The sequence below is a fragment of the Lepisma saccharinum genome, chromosome 2 (genome assembly GCF_977018435.1).
Source record: "Lepisma saccharinum chromosome 2, izLepSacc3.1, whole genome shotgun sequence".
Taxonomy (NCBI): Eukaryota; Metazoa; Arthropoda; class Insecta; order Zygentoma; family Lepismatidae; genus Lepisma; species Lepisma saccharinum.
Window position 1 is genome coordinate 170,965,309 of NC_139230.1, and position 17,419 is coordinate 170,982,727.

A 17,419-nucleotide genomic window follows, 5' to 3' on the forward strand; every position below is an offset into this window, starting at 1 on the left:
TGATCATTAACTTCAATAAAATAAATATACAGTGGCGCCAACTTACATTGGCCTGTGAGGATCGAGCCCACCCAATAATTTGCCTTGTATTATTGTATATTTATATGTATTATATTGTTATATTTTAGAAATAAAGTCCCACGTTTCACAAAACAAATAATGATAATAATCCTTTGCGCAACGGCCCTGAAGGGCCTTGGCTTACCTACCGACTGCCTGTCTCCCTCTCACGCTTTCCTTCGTCACCTCTAAGCGTGGAGATCTGCAACCAGTATTGGAATAGTAGGGGGGTCAGCCCGACGTCTCCCCAGCCGTTATAGTAGGTTTTCGGGACCGGATTACGCTTACTCATTCGAAGCTCCCCAATTTCCTCACGATGGTGGGTTGCCACCAGCCCTATACGTGGGCCGAATAAATTCCGACCAGAGACGGATTCGAACCATCTCAAGACGAGTGAACGCCTTAACCCGCTCGGCTACGGAGGAGGACTTCACAAAACAAAGGTTTCCTAATTATACACCTAAAGAATACTCCAAACTTAATTACTGTTCATAATGATTTGTTAGTTCTCCAATTTTATACTTGCCAGTGTTTGATATTATTTATGCTATCCGTGGCGATATCGTTATTACGAAAGTAATTGAGGATAAGTTCTTATGACATGTGTTGTATAAATTTACACAACAAATGTCCGAGTTCAGCCCACCAAAGGTGTTTTTAAAATGTGGCGCCACTGTAAATATATGAAGATTTACATGTGTTTTATTTATGTTCCTTGAACATATAAAAATCTTCATATATTGATATTATTGCAACAAAAAATGACTGAACATGGAGTCAGCCTTGCTTGAATGATTTGGGCGATTTCACGAAAATCCTTTCACCTTAGCATTCAGAGAAACAGTTGAAGAAGGGAGTTACCACGTTACAAATTTTCAAGTTAAAAATTTAAGCGTAGTAAAGTAACTGTAAAAGTGACTGTTGATGACGTTACTTCTCTTGCGGAAAGGAAACTACTTTACAGTTTGTATAGGTGTAGATTATGTATTTATGATATTTACATCTCGCACCTTCAAGACACACTCCCATACATTTTTACGTTTGTCCCTAGGTTCAAAAAGCATGCAGTATCTGAATGAATCTTTCAGCTGATCTTTATTTCGGATCTACAGAAAAGTTTAAATATACAGCGACTCGCATTAATATTAGGACACGCACATTTTCAGCATTTCTTCACGATATTTCGAAATATAAATGTAAAATGTAGTACGATATACGTATGAATCTATTAAAAGTTTGTGTACTTTATTTTTATTGAAAGGCTAGTTCAATATTCTGACACAACGTAAACGCCTTCTGTTCCTATTACGTAGCTCCCTGCCGGTCAGCTAGGATGTGGGGTGAGGACAACCACGAGAACAAGCAAAAAAATAAATAAAAGCCACCAATTTAAAGTGGGATCAGAACCACTATGTCCCTCCACCGGGTATCGAACCCGCGACCCCTTCATTACAAGGCGGCGACGCCACCACTGCTCCATCGGAGAGGCACTTTAACTATAAAAGTAGCAATATTTAATCATACCCAATATCATAATTTTCTTCGCTTTTCATTGAATTTTGAAACTGTAGTGATTTACATTGTTTCCATAAAATAATATTTTCACATCGATTTAATTCTACGTGTAAATGAACAATACACATTAACTATTTTTTTATACAAATATTTGAAACACTATCTTTATGTAGTACTTTCTTTAGAATATAATTTCAGTAATTTTGAATATGTTTAAGTATGTCAAAATAAGCCATGAATACAGGCTATGTCAGATTAGTTAGCACAAACATTTTTCTTTTTTATCTAGCGCGGGGCCTTCTGAAGAACGGGGCGTCGGGCGTGTGCCCGTGTGCCCCTAGGGGCGACTCTGAAAAGAATTTAGGCCAGGAGAAACAGGAAATTAGGGGCGAGAAGGAGAAATGGAAAAGGAGAATGAAAAGAGGAATTGTAAGGCGAAAGAGAAAAAGAGAGAGCGCCAACATAAGAAATGAGAGGGGGAGAGAGAGAACAAAAAGTGGGAAGGAAAGACTGAAAAGATAGTGCGAGAGAATGAGAAAGACAAGGAAAAATTCGTAAGGAACAACAATGGAAATATAATTAAAAGTAATGAGGAAATAACGAAGAAAAATCATACGGAAATCTGAAAGGAGAAATTATAGATTACAATACATTCATATATTTGTTCTTTCCTTCCTGTACTGAGAACTCTCACTAAATTGAAACCTCAACATTGCAACATCGGTAAAACCATAGCTTATAGGGGAAAATGAGAATAAAATGACCTTGAAGCATAATACCCATGGCCATCTCTTGCATAATACTCGTCTCTTTCTCTCCAATATTTTCATGGTCAAGTTCTGATTACATGGTTCACTTTTTTAATGGCATCCTTTTTCTTTGTTCAATCTAAGGTTGATAAAAGGACAATCATCCGAGGAAAATGATAAAATGACTTTTTTTAACGTCCTGAATTTGAATCCAAGAATAACTTCAGACGTTATTAATAAGTTTCACCAAAGTATGCATATGTATGAACTGGCTAAATCAACACACTTCCCAGCCTTCATGTCTGAGTGGTCAACGTGACGCGCTACGAAGTCAAAGGTCGAAGGTTCGAGCCCTGTGTAAGGCATGGACGCACCATTGTGTTCGTCCCTCTTCCGCTTCATCAGTACATAATGTTGTCATCTTGTAATTCTGAGGCCCTGGGTTCGATAACCTGTGGATGCACATAGTGGTTCGGATCCAACTTTAAACCGCAAGTCCAGTCCCGATTAGCCTATGTGCGCATAAAGTGGCCTTACAACTAAAACTCTTCCTGTCTCTATCCCTCTCCATTTCATCAGTCCATCCTCATCGTCACGATTAACCTAATATGTAGAAAAGCGAAGTAAAATAATAGGAATAGGGTAAATCAACACACCACGACGATAGAGGAAAGGCAACTAGTTGGGAGTTGTGTTTGCTGCGTAACGGCGATTTCTTCTTGGATACTAATCAATAATCTGTTGTTCAGCACATCGCGCTACGACACTAGGGGTCCCGGGTTCGAATCCTGGCCTGGGCATGGATGTTTGTGAGTGTCCATTCATCAATTTCATCATATCATAAACTCATCTCCATCCTCGCGAATTAGCCAAAAGTGGCACAAAAGGCGAAGTAAAAAAAAGCAAATCAACCAATCAAAGTGATCTGTTGTTCGACTCCCACAGACGGCCGTGACCATCGGGATCATTTAAATTGTATGGAAAATAGCATTGTGCAGATATTTCTATACACTAGGTTTGATTTATTACGTGTTGTTATTGCACGATATATAGCCGACCCAAAATAGTGTGTTATATATAAATACTAGTTGATTGCCCGGCGTTGCCCGGGTATTTATTTATAGCTACCAATGTTCTATTAGACAGGAAAACAATGAATTCTAACTATAGTGTAAAATGAACTTTGAGTTGAACGGCATTCATCTTAACGACCCCAAAAACTATGGATTCCACACTAATATCGGTAGTTTTTGATTATTTTTATGTCAAACAACCAAAAATGAAGAATATTCCGAGGCAGGATGGTTAACGTAACGTTCTACGACACGAACCCTATTATGAATTTGGCATTGATTATTTCATCAGTTCATCCTCATCGCCGCGATTCACATGGGGAGGTACCAGGTGTGTCCATCCTCAACAAGACCAATGGCGCATTCCCCCTCCCCCTCCCAGATCATGTAATAATCCCCATAAAGCATTTAATTAAGACAGCATGTCTACTACTATCATGTAAAAATAAATTGACTTTCAGTAAAGTTTCACTAAACACTTTACCTGATCTGTCCCCCCATAATTCTTAATTGATTGGTTTGGTGCTTTAAGCCCACGTTATGCACAGTATGGCTAATCGGGACTGGACCTACAGTTTAAAGTGAGATCCAAACCACTATGTATCTCCACCGGGTATCGAACCCCGGGACCCCTTGATTACAAGGCGACGACGCTATCACTACGCCATGCCTATTCATCTACCGGATTAAATATGGTGCACCTAGTAGTAAACATGATTTGCAACCAGCTAAAGTAAATGAATTACAGTACTACTGAATTATATGCCGAATCCTCTCTCCCACACGTCTCATCCCACATAATGATGCCAAGGTATACATTTTATACGTAAAATTTAGAAAATGTATATACATAAAATCCCCCTTCCATATTTTGATGGCGCGATTCGTGGGCACCCCTGGGAGTACAAAAGCTACGTAAAATAACCGAATGGGTACTAGAACATATACTTCTGCTGGAGGTAGTACTTTGAAGAAGAGGGTTCCCAATTGCATACGCCGACGGGAGAGGGAAGTTGGGTGCGAATTAGGTTCTTGAATGACGTCAAGAAGCTGGTTCGGCAAGGGTTTTCTTTTTTTCGTTTGGCGAAAATTTTCGGAACAGCACGCGCGTATGCTTTTCCAGGTAAGCAAAACAGGTTACATCTTGCTCCCAAAGAAGGAATAAGGGAGAAAATATAATGCACACATTTATGCATTTCGCTTGCTCTTTTAGGGTATTAAACACGAAAATAAGTGCAAATAAAATATTTTTTAAACAATTGAGACTAGTTTTTTGGAGTCGTGGAAATTTACTGTCATGCCGTAAAAGAAGAATCAGACACGCTACAGGCTCACATTCAGGCCACTCTTCGAACCTAGTTATCGGACATCCAGTCGTCTCGACAAAAGTCCTCGGGCCAAAAAGGCTGCTCTGATGAATCAACATCTTCCATTGCATTTTGCATGCATGTGAAGGAGCAGTACTATTTAAATGTCCAGTCTATTCGCCATCAGTGGATCACTCGCAGTTTGCTGCAAAATCGGCGTGACATTCCGTACTATTACCTGCAGAACGAATATTATGAATCAGAACAAATTTCCAAGCAGTTGACGCCATTTCGATGCACCATCTCCGCAAGCAGGTGCAAAATTAGACATTGTGGTTTAATCTGGTGAAAACTTGGTGGACACTGGTGTTGTGCGAAGTAGGTGCTGAGTATTAAAATGTTTTATTTATTCTAATAAATTTAATAATATTTAAAAGGTTTGTAAAGAAAGACACAGTGGGTGGAGGTAAGCCGACTTGCAGTATATATATTCCAGTGATCCGAGTTTGTTATTCTATTTCACGAAAAATATATGGTCTGTGAAATGCATACATCCGTGCGCAATATAATACAGACATGTAAATTCAACAGAAGCTTCCGGCATCGTGTGAATTGTCCTTTGAAAAGGGACTTTGTATACTATAAATTTCAACATGACATGGAAGGAAAGGGGCAAGGAAATGAAGGAAGCGTCCGTGGCCTACGTTAAAAATACAATCCCATCATTTGACTTTGGTGACCGGGAAATTGTAGGGAAACCTGCAGGGACGCCGGTAGCGTGATTCGAATCTGGAACCTTAACTTTGGCGCCTCACTGAACAGCACTTGCTTGTTACGAGTGCCGTAGCACGAAGACCGAGGCACAAAAACTGCAGCAAATGATGCGTTGGTGCGTAGATGTTACTTGCTCGCATTACGATATACCGCAGAGCTCATTCCGACACGCGTATTAAAACTTACATACCCTATCTTGAGAATCTATGAAGCGAAGTGGGCGACTCAACAGTCAATCTACTCCTGGCCGACGTGCAGTATATATACACAGTTCGCACGTTTCTTTGCATTTTATATCCCATTGATCTGCGATTGTTATTTTCTGCTCCATTTCACGAAAGATATATGGTCTGTGAAATGCATACATCCGTGCGCAATATAATACAGCCATGTAAATTCAATTTCATGGTTGAATGTAGAAAACAATGCTATATATATGCGGTTGTTAATCCCCGGGTCATAAGAAGTTGAGAACTCATTGCGTCAGGCGTACAATAGCTATGCCACCGCTATCCAAGTTTGGGCGGCTACGGGATCTCTCGTGGACTAAATTTATCCACCGTACCATAGTCAACGTACAAACCCATATTTGCGAAAACCAGTACGAAAAAAATGATATTTCTATTTCTGAGAATTGAATAGAATTCGATGGAGAAATTGAGCGTGGCACCTTGCTAAGGTGGAGTTTATTTTTGGGAAGTTGGTAATTGGCGTGACGACCCGGCAGTAAAGGAAAGTCGTTCGAGTTGAATTTAATAGCTTTTCATGACATTGGGTTTTAATGAAGTCGGGCTTGATGGCTGGCAACGGGAGATTCCGGACGATATGGTGCTGCACGTGGAGGTGATACCGAAGCCAAACTTTGCTTCAAGTATGTAGCTGAACAAATGCACCCCACCATAGCAACAACTGAGTCTCGGGAACATAGTTCAGATTTCTATGTAAATATATATTCTCCCTCCTGCCCTTCTGTCCTTGTTAGTTGAACGCGTACCTATCATTACACTAACCGTATATGTTTTCACGTGTTGTATGAGATATGGTTGGTTGGTTGATTTGGTGTTTTAAGTACACTTTATGCACAGTAAGGCTAATTGGGACTGGACCTACAGTTTAAAGTGGGATCCGAACCACTTGTGTCTCCACCGGGTATTTGTATGAGATATGTGTGTGTGTGTGTATGTATGTATGTGGGTTATATTCGCATATAATTTGTATTGTGTCAACAAAACTCAGCCTACGCCTCTGATTTAATTTTGATTTGATTTAATCCTCTGTAGAAGTGTAAATATTAACAGAGAATTTAATTCAATATTCGGATATGCGGTGCTAGGCGGTTTAGTTGCGTTACTGTGCGTGTCTTAATTGAGTTTGAGTTGTTGTAAGTCCACTTTATGCACAGTAAGGCTAATTGGGACTGGACCTACAGTTTAAAGAGTGAAATCCGAACCACTATGAGACTTCACCGGGTATCGAACCCAAAGGCGTTTTAATAGAATTAATACTTTCGTTAATAAGGTCCAATGTTTACATAGGAACAATAATTGTAAGGACCTTTAGCCACCTCTTACATAATATTCACACTCGGCGCTTGAAGTGGAAAATGTTAGCTGGGGGGGGGGGGTTATATTTGGCTGGGGGGGTTCTCCTATTGTTTAACATGGTGACAATCATGGGCGTCCGGAAGGGGGGCAAGGGGGGGCGTGGCCCCCCCCTGGAAAATCAAAGTCAACCAAAATTATGTATTTCACACATATAATTTCATTTTAGCCAAAATAATATGTGTTAATTATTGCATTAACACCGTAAATTCAAATTTAAGCAATGTTTTTTTAGGGTACTACACTCTTTTGGGGGAAAATGTGACTTGTTTGCCCCCCCCTGGAAAAAATACCTTCCTTGCCCCTCCCTGGAAAAAATCCTGCGGACGTTCAATGTACTTGGGTCGTCGACAATGTTAAAAATTGTGACAACGTCAAGTAGGGTATAATGTATTTTTTACTGAACATTTTGATTAACTACAATGTACTGAATTAAAATCCGAATGATGCCACTCTGGCATCATTGAGCATTTCTGGCTATGACGTCATCAATGCACCATTTTGTCTAACTACATAGTTTACGTTAGGTGTGATTAATCATTAATATCTCTGGAACTAACGTACGATTTTAGTCATTAAGACACCGTTGGAAACAAAACAAAATCCTATATAACGTAGTATATTATCCATTTGTGTAAATTAATAAATAATCATTTTTCATAAAATTTTAAAAATTTAAGTGGATTTTTCTTAGTTTCCTTAATTAATATCTGATTTTATTCTAATCAAAAGTAGAAGAATGTTGTAAGACAGTTAATACAAAGAAAAAAATACAAATTAGAACTTAATCCATTTCATTTTGCACAATACAGGGTGTCCGAAAAAGATTGTACCCATTTCTTCTCTCGTTCTTCGTGATTGGTGAGCGGAGAGATTTGTAACAAGCACTGATTGTAAGTAGACTTCATAAGTTTCACTTGAAATACTCCCCGTGCGTGTGTGAACTGTTTGTCCAAAATGGTGGCGAGTAAAAAACAAAAAACCTTTCGTGTTGTAAAGTATGTGAAAACATTTGTAACAGAGTTTTCGGCATTTGTTCAGGTTTGATCCACTTGATAACTTTATAAAGCGTTGGTGTACACAATTCCTGGAGAAATTTTGCCTGTGCAATGGCAAAAGCATTGGTCGCCCGTCGTCTTAGGTTTCGGTAGTGGATAGAGTTTGACAAAACCAATAAGGGCAACCCCTGGAAGTTTGTTCGAAAGGTGAGTCGTGAGTTGGAAATGCCCCGTTCTATGGTATGAAATGCGTCATAAGAGTTTCCAATTAAAGTACAGGGTGATTCTTTATGTAGTTTACAACTTCAATAATTTATAATTATTTATTGGAACGTCATACAGACTTGGTTTATATGTCATTATGCAGCAAAACACTTCAAGTTTTTTATTAGAAATCTGTCATGGTTCAATGTGTGCACCGTTGGTCATCCTGGACACATCCCAACGAAAGTCAATTTCCTGCCAAACATTAACCAGCATTTCAGGGGTAACATTAGCGATGGCTGTTGTGATGCGATCTTGAAGTTCATGAAGATTATGAGGTAGGGGAGGGGTGTACACCCTATCTTTCACAAACCCCCACAAAAAAAGTCGAGGAGTGTAATCTGGAGACCATGGCGGCCAGGCAATTGGTCCACCACGACCTATCCACTTGTTTGGGAAACGATGATCAAGGAATTCCCTTACCTCTGTCAGGTAGTGCGGCGGGGCGCCATCTTGTTGCCACCATATGCGCCCATCATGGTCATCTTCTGTGCGAAACTTTCGCTGTACACTCGTTCCTGACTTGGTTTCTTCGAACCAGAACACGCACTTAGCTCTTTCCACACCAGTGAAAGTCGCCATTTTCAACGATAGACCGGTGGCGCCGCATGTGATCAACTCCGCAACTACACACTACGTGAGTCAAAACTTGAAGTGTTTTGCTGCATAATGACATATAAACCAAGTCTGTATGTGGTTCCAATAAATAATTATAATTTATTGAAGTTGTAAACTGCATAAAGAATCACCCTGTATTTGAAGTAGCAACTTGTGCAGGCACTCACTGAACCAGGCGAGAGCACCTCGTTCGTTCTTCGGCGTGAACATGCAGGATTTGCTTGAGAATGATGATTTCAGGGAGAGCATCGTGTATACGAGGCTACTTTCCATATCAGTGGCAGTGTGAACAGACTTAACGTTCGGACACAGCAGCAGTGAGGACAGATCATATGGATTTGATTAATCTGCATTCACATTATTCTAGATCACCAGGCGTATTTGGGTGTGAAGAACGGCTGCCAAGGACGTATTTAGGGGGTCCATGGGGTCCGGACCCCCTCCCCCGAAAGACTTATCAAGTTATAAAATTAAATAATGGAAAATATATTCGTTGAGCCTTTGTTGTATAATTTCATCTGAACTTATTGGAAGACAAGGATTATATTGGGATCGTATAGGCTTTGAAGGGCAGTTAGGGGGTCCAGGGTCCGGACCCTCCGAAAGACTTACCAAGTAAAATTCAGTAATGAAAATATTAGCATTATTTGCATAATCGATGGTTACTAATTCCCTCTGAACTTTTTAGAAGGCAAGGATTATATTGGGATCACACGGCTTTGAATGACATTACAAAGAAGATTTATGTACACTACTACTCAAAATAATATGCATAAAATTTTAATCAGAAACTCACTTTTCTACAACTACATGTAACATCATTTTTGTTATTCGATAAATATTCAATTATTCATCTATTTCACATTAATTTCATTGCCAGAACACTTGTTTTTATGTAAATTATTCCGATCTACAGGTAAGCTACGTAATTAATATGCCCTGTTATCTCTCTATTCTTATACAGTCTTTTTACCTATTCGTGTAATAATAATATAATTTATGTATTGTAATTAGTATTAATTTGATTTAATATAATTATTTTAATTTATTATTATTATTATTATTATTCCTGAGACACTTGGTTCGGACCCGCTTCCGAAACATATTTCTAGATACCCTACGTGCCTGACGGCTGCAGAAGCCTTTCATGTCGATTGCCTCCTTCCTACTGTTAAACGTGGTGGGGGTTCTGTGATGATGTTGGGAGAGATACTCTGGTGTAGTCTTTGACTACTTGTAGTCCTCCATGGGGGGATCACAGCAGAGGAATATCGCAGAATTCTGGACATCTCCATTTTGAGATCCGGACAGTGTTCCCTGGCGAACGACCTGTGTTTCAAGAAGAAAGTGTCCCCATTCACACTTATTGGTGCATCAACGCATGGTTCAGTGAGCACGAAGATGAAGTGGAACATCTCATGTGAGCTTCTCAGTTGCCTGATCTTAACATAATTGAACATGGAGGAGTATTTTGGAGGCCAAAGTGCGAACTAGATTTCCACCTCCAGCCACACCTTCTGAGCAAGAGACAGTTTTGCGCGAGGAATGGATGCGTATTACCTGCATTTGTACACCCCACGTCGGATACATGCTGTAATTTCAGCCACGTTTGGGTCAACTTCCTACGAATAAAGATTTTTTGTGTCATATCATGGTGTTCATATTTCTTGTCCACCACCTGTATGTCGAGCATAATTGCAGTGAACAGCTACTCATTTCTAATAGCCAATTTCCTTCCCTACGTGATCGAATGAATAATGAAAACAGATATAATTAAAACATCCACACATAAACAGCAGACTGTGGCCTTCAGTCTGAAGATCCTCAACCGTAGTAATCTGCCCCTAATAATATGTATCTTCAAGCAATCCTTGGACCTCTGCTTTCTTTTGACCGTGATTTTCTACTAAGTATAATTATTTGAAACCACTAAATGTTGACTTCAAAACCATTTCCTTGCATTAAACAACCAATGCTACCTACAAAGGACATGAATACGTGCATCATCCTTTGTTTACGTTGTTCCACCCTTGAGCATTTAACCATTTACTTTTCATTATAATTTTACACAGCTGCATATTAAAAGAGAAGTGAATGGAGTTCATACCATGTTTATTTTAAATAATATGTTCTATCTTACACGTAGTTATAAAAAGTTGTCTGTATTTGAAAGAGACGCATCTATGAGCGGACCAAACATCAGGGGCCTCCTCGATGTGCCTTGTAATCAAGGGATCCAGAGTTCGATCCCACTTTAAACCGTAGGTCCAGTCCCGATTAGCCATTCTGTGCATAAAAGTGAACTTATGTCGCGTTGAATGACTACAACTACTACAAACATAACATTCTTGTACTACTCTCATAACTGGACTAATCATCATTCACTGGTATTTATTTCCAAGACTACAGGATTCAATCACATCATGTGTTTTTAAACACCACTTATGAAACTTTCAGCTGCTTTTCCCCCCACTAAAGCCTAGTTTCCATTCTGACAAGTTCCAGACTCATGACGAGCAAGATGCGCATGTTGCGCGTCATTTAGTGCACTGTTTCCAATTCAAAACTACTTCTGCAAAATACACCCGCAACAACACCGGAGTCCAGGACCGCAGTGTAGCTTTAGAGAAGTTCAGTGTTTCTTCTCTTGTATTGTAATAATTTGGTGGTGATTTAACTTGCGTAAAAATAGACAATACAGCTAGGGCAAGTTTTGTGGTTATGGCAGGCGCATACTGGTAACATTCCACAACACTGACTCCTGTTCATATTGCTCTATGAGTTTTACTACTTTATCTTTCGATCACTCCATATTGTCCACAAAACAAGCACTCACGTACAACTACACAACCAACTACAACAACTACACTCAATTAACAGGACGGTGTGTCGTGACGCCGCTTCAGTCCGAACAGCGAGCACGTGGTTGTAGTCGCGTCGTCTGTTTCTACTAGAGTGCGCATGCCCGTGCCCCAAGAACAACTTGCTGCAGGCACTTTCCATTGTCCGCGGCGCATGTTGTGCGTCAAAATAGTTTGGGGCAATTTTGTCCGCGGCGCATGTTGTGCGTCAAAATAGTTTGGGACAATTTTGTCCCCGGCACTTGCGCCGCGGCATGTTGCAGACAGTTTCCATTTCAACAAATGCTTGGCACATGCCGTGTTGCATGCCCCGCGCCATGTTGCGCGGCAAATTTGTGGTAATGGAAACTGGGCTTAAGTCAGCCTTCGTGGATGACTATAACGTCAGTGTTCTTGCCGTCGAAGGCGGTTGGATTGTGGTGCACTTCCGATTACTACTTTCAGTTCCGCGATATATAATGCGTGGAGCCATACCTTAGGCCACGCTCATTTTGGGTCTGTAACACTGTGTTACCATGGCACAAATATGTTGACTTTGTTTAACATTTTGGGAAACCTTTACTATTTTTCCTGGCCTTATGAGGTTATCTTGTAATTTTTATGATGATATTTTAATGACGTCATAACAGAAAATGCTCAAGGGTGCCAGGGTGGCATCATTCGGTTTCCAAGTCAGTAAATAATGTTTATCAAATAAAAGCAATAAAAAAAACTTTATACCCTACTTGACGGTTCAAGTGAAATTCTGCCCGACTAATGTGACAGCTGGAGGGATACTTCTCGAAAGTCTTGCTAGCTGGGGGATACCATCTCCTCGCAACCCCACTTCACTTCGAGCACTGTTCACACTTCTTAACAGATGAGTTGTCTCTCCCAAGAATTATAGATATGTAATTTACTGATTTCGAATCTTGTCCGAATTCTTATACCAACTACCCGTAGATCATCTAAACATACTTTACTTGCCCAATGAAATAAGTACTAGGAAAATGTATTATTTTTCTTTGACAAGTTACTTATTACGATTAGCATGTATTCCCGTCTTAATAGATTTGTAACTTGGCAGATTACTTGAAGACACAAAGAACATAACGTATTCGTATTTTCTGCTACAATGAGTTTCTGAAAAGAGTTTCTATTTATTCGACTATGGTGATCACTTGACCCTGTTCCATATCTACAATTTGTAGATGAGAAAATAAATATGTATTTATTTGGTTGAGATTGGTTGACAATTCTTAACTGTATGTGTTGGATTGAAAAACAACACTATGGAAATATTTCGCTTTACTCAAATAGTGAAAGTTTTCATTAACATGAACTCAATGTTATAAAAGTATCAGTAAAATGTTTCACGAGACTTACTTGAAACACACGTCGTCCCACGTGGTTCCGTCCTTCGCTGTCAATGACGTCACATTGTTGTGTATGTATTCAAGCTGAAAGAAAAAAATAATAATTCAAGAACATTCCAGGATATGTTTATGCATATATTGTATGTACAGGTTAATCGCGACAATGAAAATCTACGGGGAATAGATGAAAGAACTAACACAATGGTTTCTTTGATTTGCTTTATTTTACTTCGCTTCTTGTGCCACTTTTAGCTAATTTACGAAGATGGGTATGAGTGATGATTTGATTAAATTGATAAATGTACATTCACAAACATCCAGGTCAGGATTCGAACCCGGGACCCTTGGCGTCGTAGCGCGATGTGCTAACAACTCCGCCACGGGGGGCGGCCGAATACAATGGCTTATTCGAGAATCGAACACAAGACCCTTGACCCTAAGCACCCCGTAAAAATTGTATTTTGCACGGCATGCCACAATGATGAATCAGTGTAATAAATTTATGAGTATTGCATGTGGGATGAATATAGAATTCACAAGAGGAAAAATTAACAAACTTTGTTTATTATGAAACAATTTCCCACGAGAATCTTTTCACACGGAAAATGCTTCCAACAGTGTTCTACATCGATATCAACTATAAAATCTCATGTTACCTTGGGATATCATTCCACAGCAACTCTATTCGCGATTAAAATTACCACCTGAGCGCTAGTGTCGCTTCCAATATGGCCGCTCTACGTAGGATAGATCTTTGTTTACATTCAGTAGTAGCAGTAGCGTGCCCAGGATTTTCGAAAGGGAGGGGTTATGTGTAGTATTTCTTAGTAGTCAGCCTTCATTTTGTCATATTTGCCTACCTTTGACGTTCTTTCTTTTAGGAATGCTGGACCAAAGGGGGGGGGGTTATAACCCCCACCAACCCCCCCTTGGGCACGCCACTGAGTAGTAGCATAGGTAGTAGTACGTAATAGCAGCGTGTTGTCATTGCTGGTATGGAAGAAACTTTTAAATTACGCGTTATATTTAAATATTGCGAATGGGATGTGAATTCCAGGAACTATAACGAAGGTGAAGCTGTGCTGAGAGCGAAGCATTTAATTATGATAATAAAAATAACACGGGAAACGCACACGAAACTAATGTATACGCACGGGTTTTTCAAAGCGGTGCTGTTTCATCTGCACTGCACCTCCGTTGTAACTGCCTAACTGGGGCTCTCAGAAATGTGAAAATAAAGCAATTCACCTGTATCGCAAAGCATGGAAGAAAATAAATGAAAACATGCTGTTGCAGTTTTTTTTCCCAAAGAGGCAGGCTAGTTTAATAACACCACCGGATAATGATAATAATAATAACAATAACAATTTCATTGAGGCTATTTTCAGTCTTCACTGAAAATTGACATACTGAATGAAACAGCAACATTAACATGTCAATTATGTTTTTCTGACTTACCTTTATGATTTCGGACATTAATTAATTCTCAAACTATTTTCATCTTTGCACTTAATCGACTTGCACCTGTTCCAAATTACATACATAATACATTGTTTTCGAAAAAATGTTATATTCATAAAGAACAATTTAAAACTTACTTTCATGGCAATAAAATCATCTTTCCGAAAGATTATTTCGGAAAATAGAGTGAACAGACTCTGTTTATCAATTACCAAATGCATGTGTGGATGAAACCACGGCGAAGTATTACTTAAGTTTAGTTGCTAAAATGTACCTCACCAAAGATTGATTTCTAATTTGCTGGAAATTGACAATTTCGAAGCTTCTTAAACTCCTCCTCATTTCAATCCTTCCTTCAGTGATTTTCATTTCTGCGAGGAAAACCAACGAAAGGTGAATTCATCATTTGATTTGTTATCACAATGATACGGATTTTTTTCTTAAACTATGCGAGATAAAATTACTAAATAACCGACTGTGTGTGTGGCCGTACTTTTCTACTGCCTTCAAACAACTTTTGACCACTTTCAACAGTCCAAAATGAAAATTTCCGCAATTGAAATTGTAACTTGCAATTCTTTCTGTTTACCCTAAAGGAAGTTATATTTTCTGATTGTATAAAACTTGATATCTGAGTATAATGTGGGTTACATGTCTCTCGAAATAAAATTACCTTTTAGACTCATCATACAATAATTCTTCCTTAGGCCATTTACTTTAACACGACCGAAACGTAAGCTTTATAAATCTTGCAATAAGTTGGCCAATGGGAAAAATGTGAAGGCAGCATTAGTTGTACTCCTCCTATAAACTTCCTCTTCGTGAGAAAAATGGCAAACTCTTCTCTATTTATAATTCGATGCAATATCGAAGCAAAACTCTTATCTACCGGATACAAATGGTTCTACATGGCTCCCGATAATGAATATTAATCGAACATCTGACAGTTTTCACACATATTCCAGAAGCTACAAGTGAAACTCAATGAGAAGGCTTTAACATGAACTGCTACAATTACTCTTTACAGTGCAACCAAGGGGGTTGAACGAGTGGCGTATTTACTTGTTCATTAGGAATATTGATATTCAAAACTACATTGTCAAAGTTTGTTTCAAGTCCACTTTATGTTCGGATTGGCTAATCGGGACTGGGCCTACAATTTAAAGTGGAATCCGTTCAATGTGGCTCCAGCGGGAATGGAGCTTGGGGCCCCTTGATTACAAATCGCCAGTGTTGCCACTAAGCCCTCGGGGAGGTGCTGAAATTGCAATGCATTAATAAGCGAAAGGAAATGTTTTACTGGCACCAAGCGATAATTGTAATAATTATCTTCTTAGAGTGATAATATTTTTGGGGAATCAAGTCGATAGAAATTCTTAAATACGCAACTGTGTTAACTCTTACACCATGAGCAGAACAATTAAACTACTTCTGGAACCATTTTCCGGGGCTCCTGATGAGTATCTATATTTTGGTTACAAAAAATGGAAGTGTATTTTGGGAGGGAGTGATAAATGTTTTAAAAAAGAGAATGAAAAGAAAGTAAAGTAAAGGAAAGTACTACCCTGTGCTTTGCACCACGCCATGAAGGCGTATAGGGGGTGTGGAGTTAGGGCCCCACATTTTCTTGATCACGGTCGAAATGAAATTGAAATTACAAAAAAAATATTATGAAAGGTGGTATGCATGTATGATTAGTTCTATTTTCATTACATTGTGTTATAGTTTATTCTTAGTCACGATATTCATGGTGTTATCATAATAATTTAACAGTAACATTGATGAAATCTGGTATTACAAAATGTAATCGCTCTCTTTTCATTTGGAGGCTTGTTACTCGAAAAGTGTTGTTTGGGGTGAATTAAATTTGGGGAGAAAAGTCACTAATTTTTATTTAAGTTTTGCAATATTACACTCCTGAAATATCGTGTTGATTTTTTTACAGCAAAGGCTAACTTTTGTGAGTGGGCATCTGAGAACAATAAAAAACCTTCATCACAATGGAAAAGAAAGCTCTTTTTTTTTCCCAGAGGCAGAATGAAAAGCCTCACTAGCAAGCTGCTGTCAGCTCAAACACAAGGACATAATCAACAAGAACTGTGTGATTAAAGCAAGCGAGTATTTTCTGACTGATTACGTAAAGCTGAAAAGCAAGTTTGCCGATTCCCAGTACTTGCCAAGAATGTAGCATTTCAAGGTAGAAATGGGTGCCGCTGAATACTATTATACTGGTAAGGGTGCCACGTTAAGGAATGTGTATACTTTTATAGATACATTTTGTGGTAGAACGACTAAACTGATCGAAAGGAATGCTTAAAATGCAAATATTTAAAAAAGACAAACATAATTCTTGACACAATATAAGTTTTCTGAGTAAATGAGGCATGGCAGACTGTGTCACTTTATCTGATCAAAAGGTGTTAGAAATATGAAGTACGTACAGAGATATAGTTACGTTCATTTCACATAACAGTTTTAAAAATAATTCGAAGTCCTTTTACGTTAAGAAAATTAGTGTAAAATATTGTACAAATATTAACAATTTGTGTAGTACTTGTAATTATATTATGTCTGTCTGTCTGTCTGTCTGTCTGTCTGTGTGTGTGTGTGTGGGGGGGGGTCTGTGTGTGTGTGTGTGTGTGTGTGTGTGTGTAGTTTTGCTTAAGTTCATCATACAAGCTACTGACAAAAATTGTTTATGCATTTGTATTTTTGCGATTCATCGTATCTTTTCTGCCACTTTTGGCTAATCGCGACGGTGATTGATGATGAGATGAAATTGA

At 38.9% G+C, this 17,419-nt stretch overlaps 1 protein-coding gene across 2 annotated transcripts in view; it reads right to left on the reverse strand.

The window, feature by feature from the left end:
- The window catches only part of LOC145984190 (patched domain-containing protein 3-like), a 178,284-nt gene that overhangs the window by 52,816 nt on the left and 108,049 nt on the right, over window positions 1-17,419 (reverse strand). For both annotated transcript variants that reach the window (XM_083117706.1, XM_083117707.1), the window contains one exon: window positions 13,186-13,259. In XM_083117706.1, the coding sequence (XP_082973832.1) occupies window positions 13,186-13,259 (74 nt within the window). The remainder of the gene's footprint in view (window positions 1-13,185; window positions 13,260-17,419) is intronic.